The 9,766-nt window shown below is 48.0% G+C and overlaps 1 protein-coding gene across 3 annotated transcripts in view; it reads right to left on the bottom strand.

Moving 5' to 3' along the window:
* The window catches only part of LOC134088583 (AP2-associated protein kinase 1-like), a 48,207-nt gene extending 39,334 nt beyond the window's left edge, over nt 1–8,873 (bottom strand). For all 3 annotated transcript variants that reach the window (XM_062542613.1, XM_062542615.1, XM_062542614.1), the window contains exon 1: nt 7,732–8,873. In XM_062542613.1, coding sequence (XP_062398597.1) covers nt 7,732–7,888 — 157 coding nt within the window. In that variant the 5' untranslated portion in view covers nt 7,889–8,873. The remainder of the gene's footprint in view (nt 1–7,731) is intronic.
* Nucleotides 8,874–9,766: the final 893 nt, after the last annotated feature.

Below are 9,766 nucleotides of genomic sequence, written 5' to 3'. Positions count from 1 at the left end.
GTGCCGCGCCACGCCGCACGCTCTCTTCCTGTTTAGCAGGAGTGAAACACACACACACACACACACCCACACACACACACACGCAAGCTCTCATGTGGCTTGGGAGGAGGGGAGGTAGGGGTGTCAGACAAGGCGGACATGAGTCCAGCCGGCCAGGTGAAGAGTGCGGTATGGCGGGTGAAGTATATTTGTCTTCACGAGGAAGAAGGCACGCTTACATAACACCACACTATAAATACACATGGCACCACTATCTTGTTTACAATGCGGTGCGCACACACACAAACACACACAAACACGGCCAGAGAGCTGCAGGGACAGTCGGGTGACAGCGCACTAGCCAGCCACAGTCCGACCCCCAGGGCTTCGCTCGAGCGCTCAACACACCCTCCTCTCCAACCCTGTCTGAGCCGGTTTACACCGGCCTGAATGTACAGCATGGAGAAGAGACAGATAAGATAATAAAGGCAAGAGCGGAGACTTGGAATATAACCCCTCACCCCCCCACCCCCCCTGGCCCCCTCCCTGGCAGATGACCTTCAGAAGAACTGGGTGGAGTAAGTGTGCGCTCGGCAGCACTGAATGCACTGTGGATGCTTCTAAAGTGTGGTCGATGCAGCAGCATCGATTGGGCCTTAAAGGTGTATGTTGCATGGGCTTTATTCATGTTCTCCGGAACAGGCGGTTTCCAGGCGACCAGCGCAAAACAAAAAGAGGAAGAGCCGAGACAAGAGAATCCGACTCGGCCTCCACACCTCCATAGGTGATGGAGTTTTTGCCCTGTGAGGGTGTGCGGGTGTAAGAATGTGTGCTTGAGTGTGTGTGTGTGTGTGTGTGTGTGTGTGTGTGTGTGTGTGTGTGTGTGTGTGTGTGTGTATGTAACGAGCTGAATGCTGTTGTCATGGTCCCTGCTTCACAGGGCCACGGCCCCCTCAGCTACTGGGGAAAAACAGCAGTGTAGCATTACAGCAGGTAACAATAGACCGGGCGAGTCGAGCGGCATGCTCACGTCACAACCTGGGCTCCATCCCCACACACACACACACACACACACACACACACACAGACAACCCTCTGAGCCAGCTGGGTGGCCAAGGCCAGGAGTCAGCTGAGGTCCCAGTAGCTGTGTTTACCTTGCTGCCGACGGCAGCCAAGACCAGAGCAACTCTGACACACCCCAAACACACGCTTCGTTTCCAGACGGTCTGATTTGTAAGGTCAAGATTGAACTCGGCTTGCTAGAAGCTTGCAACAGAGTACAGATCCAATACTAGAAACAAGAGGTCAAGAGAAGACATGAAATTAGCATGAGGAATGAGAAATTAACTTGGGTACATGTTCCAGTTTTGGTTTCAATTTTAAAACCTTAAAAACCCCGGCATAATTAACACACTGACTGAATAAGCTGGAGAAAGTCTGATATTTTTCGACATTCTGTGCTTTGGCAACACTTCACACTTTTGTCCTTCACATTTCCGTGCCAATAAAGTGTTTTTGAATAGAGTCAAATTGAATTGAATTGAACTGCAAGGTAATGAGCCAATGAGATGACTTCAGAGAGGCTTGGATGGGAACCTCCACAGCCGGATAAAAGGCAGTGAGAGCAAACATAAGAGGAGAAACAGTGCAGAGGTCACAGATCAACAACAGGCAACTCCTGAGGCCTGAGGCCGAGCTGGCCAGACAAATAGCTTGCCGTTTCCCTCAGTTAGTCAGCTAGCTCACATTTCTGGGTCCATCCTGATAGCCTCTGTTCACGCTTCTGTAAACGCTCAAAAAAACGCATTGGACAGTTTGAAGAATGAAGGTGCATCTTTTTTTTCCGGGCCAAATATAAAGCCCACGTTACTTCCCCAGAGCAAGCGCAAGCACAAGCACAAGCACAAGCACAAGCACAAGCACAAGCATGGCTCTATCTGGAGGCTGAGACCTGGGGATCAGCTATCGGGCGTTTGAAAACGGGATCAGTTAAAATGTAATTAGGTGAGCTGCCCTGAGCAGATAATGGCCAGGGCCCCAGCGCTCACCCAGGCACCGGTTCAAAGTCTCTTCCCAGCAGAGGAGGCGAGAGGACGACCTGCTGAAGGAGTAATTATGGGTGATCTGAGCAGTGGGGAGAAAGGTTAGACCTACAGAGAGAGACCGCTCTCCCATTCACTCTCTCTCTCATTCTCTCTCTCTCTCCCTCTCTCTCCTCTCTTTTATCTCTCCCCCTCTCTCTCCTCTCTTTTATCTCTCTCCCTCTCTCTCTCTTTATGAGACTCTCATACACAATCAGCCCTAGAAATGTCTAAGAGGTGAGCTGAGAGTGCTGGCTACCCTTTACCGAACCTCTGGCGCTTAGTTTCATCCCACGCCGTGTCAGCTCTGTGCCTTACACACTTCTACAGCAATCCTTCTACGAGACCTCCCTTTGACCTCCTGCACTCCCAACTCCACGGAGGCATGGATCTGATCATCCACCATCTAATAATAATCCCTGCTAGACAAAAAGGCAGGTAGCTAGCTGACAGACCTACATAGAGACTAGACTAGACTGCATCTAGTCTAGTCTCTATGTAGAAGATAACCCTGATGTGTCACTGACCCACCGTGTGTTTTTAGCAATAGCATAGCAGAAGGCCAGCAAATGCATGAGTGGTTACACGTCCTCATCCTGACCCAGTAAGCCAAAACTACATAACACCTCAAAAACCATATCCTCCATCACCTCACACCATTTTCCACTGAACCCCCCCACAACCTTCCACTGACCTCCTTACCACCTCCTCCATCACCCCCTCCCACTTTCCACTGAACCCCCCCCCCCCCCCCCCCACAACCTACCACTGAACCCCCTCTTCCTCCTCAAACCACCGAACCCCCTCTTCCTCCTCAAACCACTGAACCCCCTCTTCCTCCTCAAACCACTGAAGCCGTCAAGTCCAGGAGCACACTGGGACTAGGATGGATGGGTGACTGGGGCATCATGGCAGGACACAACAACACCCACACCTCTGTCCTCTCTGCCCCACTTACACGTCTGCATGTCTGCATGTCTGCATGTCTGCATGTCTGCCCACCCAGCAGCAGGAGGTCTCCCATCCACTGCGTTGAGTAGGCAGCCTGTGTGTGTGTGTGTGTGTGTGTGTGTGTGTGTGTTAGTGTGTATGTCTGTGTGTATGTGTATGTGTACGCATGTGTGTGCGTGTGTGTGTGTGGGCTAGCTAGCAGATGGAGCCCAGGCCAGCTCCTGATGAATAAATCACTCGCGGCCCATCCATTATTCACACGCCAGGGTCCCCCCCCCCCCCCCCCCGCGCCCCCCCGCATCTCCCCGCGCCCCATGGACGGCTGGGGAGGAGAGACGCACACACACACACACGCTCCTCTTCCCTCGGACGGCCAACACGGCCAGGCCACGCGTCCAGCCACAGCACAGTCACACTGGGACAGGATATGATATACAAACAGAGAGAGAGGGAGAGAGAGAGACCGAGAGGTGAGAGAAAGGAGAGAGGGAGAGAGAAAGACAGAAGAGAGAGAGAGGAAAAAGAGAGAGTGAGAGGAGAGAGAAAGAGAGGAGAAAGAGGAGAGGAGAAAGAGGAGAGAAAAAGGAGAGAGAGAGGAGAGAAAGAGAGAGAGAGAGAACGAGACAGAGAGATAAAGGCCAACTCTTCATTTAATAAAGCGATTAGCCTAAACCAGAGAGCACAGGGGTCAGCAGAGTGATATGGAGGGGGTCAAGCTGCAGAGCATCAGGAGGAGTGGGGTGATGGACACAGGAATGCAGAGCAAATGCTGCACAGGGAGCCTGGTGATGGAGGAGGGGTTCAAGGACAGCAGCCATAGAGTACGCAGCAGATGCAGGAGGTCCATGCACAGTGAGTGACCACAGATGGTGGAGAGAGCGGCCAGAGGATATGACACTCGCAGTTCTGCACAACGACAACGCAGCCCTCCAAAGCCCAACGGGGAGGGGAATGGTGAGACTCGGAGGAAGGCAAATAGGAGGACACTCGAGCAGCGCTAATATCATAGATTAAAATGCCCTTTTCTGCTTTTACTGTTTTGAAGTACAGTACTAAGGAATCCCCTACCTAGCGCAGTGATGGAATAGCACTAACCTACCTAGCGCAGTGATACAAGTAGCATTTCCTGGACAACAGGAGAAGTGCTGCATAAATAAAGAATATGCCTATAGGCTATTAAAAAACACAGAATCTAGAGCTGCTGGGGCTTAAATAAGGATGACACAGCCATCACCAACCATCCATCAGCATAAGAGCACAGCACATAGAGGCCGTAAATAACCGGATCATGAGCAGGGAATGCTGCAAGGACACGGGGAGATGGGGAGTCCTCTGAGCTGGAGGACGGATGACTGCGCAGCTCATTTAGAAAAATAAATAAAATAAATAACATCAAATCAAATCTTCACACGTGCACATCTATCACATAAGTGGAGAGGACATTTAGATGGTGAGGCAAAAGCGCTGTTTAGACGCCACGGGCCCTTTGCAGCTGCTGCTGCTGCTGCTGCTGCTGCTGTTGTTGTTTCTGGTGGTGGCTTGCCTTGCCTTATGGTACTGCAGTCCACTGCATTCCCACATGTCACACCCTGCATATCACTGTGTCAAAAGAATGCCAGTGTCTGCCTGACAAGAGTTCAGTTACATGACGCAGATACATACAGACTCTCTCCGAGTATGTGAGTATGTGTGTGTGTGTGTGTGTGTGTGTGTGTGTGTGTGTGTGTTCTACCCTGAGTATTTCCTAGCCAATTGCAGATTAGGCAAATTCAGAAAGAGAGAACGTGTGCGAGAGCCTTTCCAAAATGACGAAACAAACACATACCGTAGCATGACACAATAGAGACAGACACTCCTTTGCTGAGTCATGTGTGCATGTGCCCCTCCCAAAAGCCTCAAGCACAGAGACCTCACAGCACAAGTGCAGGAGGAACACATTCTCTACACGTTCAGCTCGTTTCAGAGCAAAGGGCATCCCACTCATCCAACCAGTGGAAGTGTCCAATGAACTAACATGTGACATGAGGTCTTCAAAGTCCAGAGCTGACTCCTTTCCCGTGGTCATTAAAGGCTCCGTCCTTGCCCCTGGTGAGAAGTTGTTGACATTTGAACTCCCCAGCCAATAAAGTGATATCTCTAGCACCTTCGATGCTCCCAAAGCTGCAGCTTGGCTTGGACAGCTTGGTCCCTGCAACTATGCTTTGCAATTTACAGCACCAGGAATGTGTATAAATGACAGTTTTGTTTTGGAACTACAACACACCCTGAGCAGACCACTATGTGCGGAGCAATGACCAGATTTTGACAACAGAAAAAAAGAAGTGTGTTGGAGTAGAATTGTGGATTCCACACGAGTCTACCGTTTCTCACTTCGAAGAGACGCAGCTATATAAATATCCCCCACTCCCTCATAAATCCAGTAGGACTCCTGACCTGAGAACGGGTTCATCTGAACTACACATGGCCCTGCGCTCCCTCCATTTGAGGAGTCTGGAAGGGTGCCTGCCAGAGAGAGCCTGTTCTGTTATCTTTCCTCATCATCTCATTCCTCTTCCTCTTCCTCCTGCTCCACACTGCTGTGTGACTCAGGATACACTTCAATGTGATGAAGACAGGGATGGAAGGAGAAAGGGAAAGATAGAGTGAAAGAGATAAAGCGTAACCGTACGTGTAGAAGAGTGTGTGCATGAGAGAGAGAGAGAGATAGAGAGAGAGAGAGAGAGGGAGATAGAGAGAGAGAGGGAGAGAGAGGGAGAGAGAGAGAGAGAGAGAGAGGGAGGGAGGGATAACAGAGTGTGGGGTGAGTTACGGTAAACTCCGCTTCATTACCGGTCACCCTGTCGCATGGATGATTCAGCATCAGACGGCACCACTAAACAACAACAACAACAGCTGTAGCAGCAAACACAAAGATAACCTTAGCATCTTAGCATCATCCAGTACCTGTAGTAATACCCATATCAGCATTAGCATTTACACACACATTTGTACTGTAGGAAAGGTCAGTGCTTTGTGACAGTTACAACCTTAGCATCTTAGCATCATCCAGTACCTGTAGTAATACCCATATTATCGTTAGCATTTACACACACATTTGTACTGTAGGAAAGGTCAGTGCTTTGTAACAGTTACTCATTACTTGTCCTTCAGAGGGCCTTTTTTTCTGTGTCACTCTATTAACTAGAGAGGGCAACACATAATGTGTAGCCTACAGAAGCCATTGAGCTGGCACTCTGATAAAAACCTCTGGGTGCCATTCATCACAAGCACGACTCAAACTCCCCTTGTCTCACTACCGCAACACCAACTCCTTCAGGCGCCACAGAGAGAAGGTAAACGCAACGAGGTCAGCCATGGCACTGACTAAGAAGACTCATTTCAGCATGAAAATAATGAGCATCGGTTAATGAATCTATAAACAAGTCAGCCACAGCATGATGCCTCCTCGTCTATGACTAACCAGTCCCAGGACAAGTTGTGCATGAACTGAAAAATGAGCCATTATCCGATATGGCTCTGACTACACGAGCAGAGATCATCATTACCAAGCGCTTGCATTAGTTGGCTGTTATAATTGAACTACTGGGGGGGGGGGGGGTGCTTTTATTCCAGCTCAAAATGATCCTCATTAACCCTCTAACCTCCATCAGCAAATGACACACCATTCACACCATGGGTGCCTCTCATTCGTGTTTTATACATCCTCCCTTCCTTCCTCGGTCCTCGTCCTCACTGATCTAGATAAAGAATGATGGGGCGGCAACAGTGGGATAGTCTATCCAGTGTTAGTTATGTAGATCAGTGGGAACGAGCCTGGAGGACCGAGCATCGAGGTTCGAGGAGAGCGGCTGAGAGGCGCCCAATAAGTTGAAGAGCGTCTAAAAGCTCCTGGACCTCTCCTGGACACAGATACAGGGAGGAGGAGGAGCGGCCTAATCTCGATGACTTCGGGAGTTGAGAAATGGGAACTAGACGAGATCCACTGCCTTGAGCGTACCAGACGAGTCCAGTCACTGAACCTGACCCCCTCCCCTCCCAACGGACAAACAATCTGGGCGAGGTGTGGAATGCACCTATATCCTGTGACAGTCACATAAAAGCCTGAAAGCCTGTAGGCCACAGAACACTCCATCTGCATGTGAAGATGAATAATCTCTCGGGCCGTGTGTGGGAATGACCTGGAGCCCTGCTGACAGGCCCTGACTAGATGACAGAATCGAGTGCCTCAAATATCTCCCATTATGGGTTTTCCCCTCAAAGAGTCAAGCTTGGGGCATCATTGACAGACACCCCAAATGCCTAAAGACAAGACACAAACCATCGCTTTCTCACAGTACAAAACACCATTCACGGCCTAAGTCTGACGCGGGGAACTTGATAGGCTTCCTAAAGGCCATGAGGATGTTTTGCATTGTGCACCTGCCTTACAATGTGCCTCGTCACAAATCATTGCTTGGGCTAGGAACTGTATGCACTGTAACTCCAAGCATTTTCCAAGAAAAGTACAGCCTAACTTAGACAAGGAGACTACCTAACAAAGAGATCATTGCAAGGGTTCCTTTTTAAACGCATTGTGTTTTAGTTAGGCACAGTACAATTGGATTGAGTGACAGGTAATGGCGGAAGGTCCAAAGATAATCAGCTCTCCAGCACGCAATCCCCTTACTGTCAGTGTGCGCAACGTGCCCATGTTATGGTCGTGCATAAAGCTGTCTCTTACCCTCGGCCACGGTCTCTTCCACGGTTACTTGGTAGCGTCCTATGCTGAAGACCCGTCCAATGTAGCTACCACCACTGCTGGATCCAGTGCCACCCCCACCACCCGATCCTGGTCCAGAGCTGACCAATTCCCTCCGTGAATCAAAAAACTTCTTCATTTTCCCAGTTGAGATGCTGTAAACTTGGAGTCGATTATGTAACAAGGATGATGGGCTGTAAAGCTATACTGTTGCCAGTTCCTGAGGTGCAAAGAAAGAACCGACAGCGCGCGAGCTGCTTTAAGAGATACGAAGAGCTAATCACACATTGTCTATTTTTGTATTGCACGTTGATATGTCAAAAAAGCCAGCTATCTATGCAGTTTCAGAACTTGACAGCAAAATAGCACAGCTGTTTCAGGCAAATGTTCGATCCTTCGAATTTGACAGTGTAGCCTTCTATATTCGCATTCGACTTTGATACTTTGAACACGATACAAAAAATATATAAATCCAGCAGTTGTTTGTGAGATTACATTAAATCCATTTGATCAGCAAAATACACCAAAAACAGTCAATAATCAGCTGAGAGTCGTCCTCGTAGCTTCTCCGTTATGCCACAGTAAACTAAACCTTATTCAAAACACAGAAACGTTTCCTCAGTGAAACATTACTGAATACACTTCTAAAATACTGGTTATTTAGATGAACAAGGTGGAAATCCAATATTCCAATTAATGTAGCTTGCTAAATAACGTAGCTAACCAGCCCTCACTTGGCATCTGGTCAGCTAGCAAGCCCGCTGCTTGTTGGAGTGTTGCTTTTAACAAGAACACGCGTAATCCATGTAGACTGTCACCCATGACATTCCCTCATCCTTTCAGTAAATCGGATCCTGAACTGGGACTTCCAGGATCTTCAATTCTGCCTGTTTCGTTTCGCCGACTGTGTTTGAATGCAGTGGTCTTGTCCGTTGTCTTTCCAATTCATTGGCTTCCCTGCTTCCCCAGAACAGCACAGCTGGGTTATGATATGATCCTCGACACCAGGAAATGCAACAAAGTAACCTCACACACGCCGAGATGGACAAGGCTGTGCAAAATGAGAACAGATCACTCAATTCTCCTGGCGATGGAGAACGACTGGAGGGACCACAGGAGGGACACTGTAACTAGCTAGTTAGCCAGGAGCTAATAAAAATAAATAGCTACTCTAATCTGAATTACGTCATTCCACTGACGACACGCTATGATTCTAGTTCCGGTAGACGTAGAACTACAAATACCAGTGATCACCATTTTAATAGTGGACACAGGTGAGAACGTGGAGAATAGGCTACAGAATAACAAGAATGCAGATGATAAAATGTATGGAACTACAATCTGCACTAGCACATTAACGACGTAATGTATGTTAGTTGCCAACACAAATATTAAACCAACCAGGTAAGATATGATATTTTTTTGTTAGCCAACAAAAAAAATTGTTAGCCAAGCTTTTAGAACATTTTTCAGAATTCGATCAATGGAAGTGTCGAATTGGAGGTTCTGCTTACCATTTAAACACATGGTTCGCCTGTCAAGGACGTTGTAAATGACAACAAATAAACAAATGACCCCAGTTTAGACCTATGACTTGTATCCACTAGGTGACGCTGTTTTACTGCAAATCAGCCATAGGGTTAACATTCGTCTTGCCTTTAATCACACTTTTTCAAGATTTTGGGAACAACGCCTCTATTTCAAAAATATAAATACTGACAGTGGAATTAAGAAAGAGCCACCAAGAAACTAGCCTATTCAAATGTTCGATATTGGCCTACCAGACAACTACTTATTGGACCAATATGTTGTAGGCCTATGCAGTGAATGGTGCAGAAATTGTCCAAATGAGCATCATTATTTTGTTAATATAGCAAATACTTATTGTAATGCAACAATAATATAATACTTATAGTTATAATACACTATGCACTGTATGGATGTTTTAGTGTGTGCATGTGTGGCTATTTGTCTTGGCCACCCTCAAAAGAAGCAATTAAGCATAAGAGTGACTAGG

This window comes from Sardina pilchardus, chromosome 8 (assembly GCF_963854185.1).
Source record: "Sardina pilchardus chromosome 8, fSarPil1.1, whole genome shotgun sequence".
NCBI lineage: Eukaryota > Metazoa > Chordata > Actinopteri > Clupeiformes > Clupeidae > Sardina > Sardina pilchardus.
Note: the sequence above shows the minus strand (reverse complement) of the source record. Positions and strands in the feature narration are given on the sequence as shown.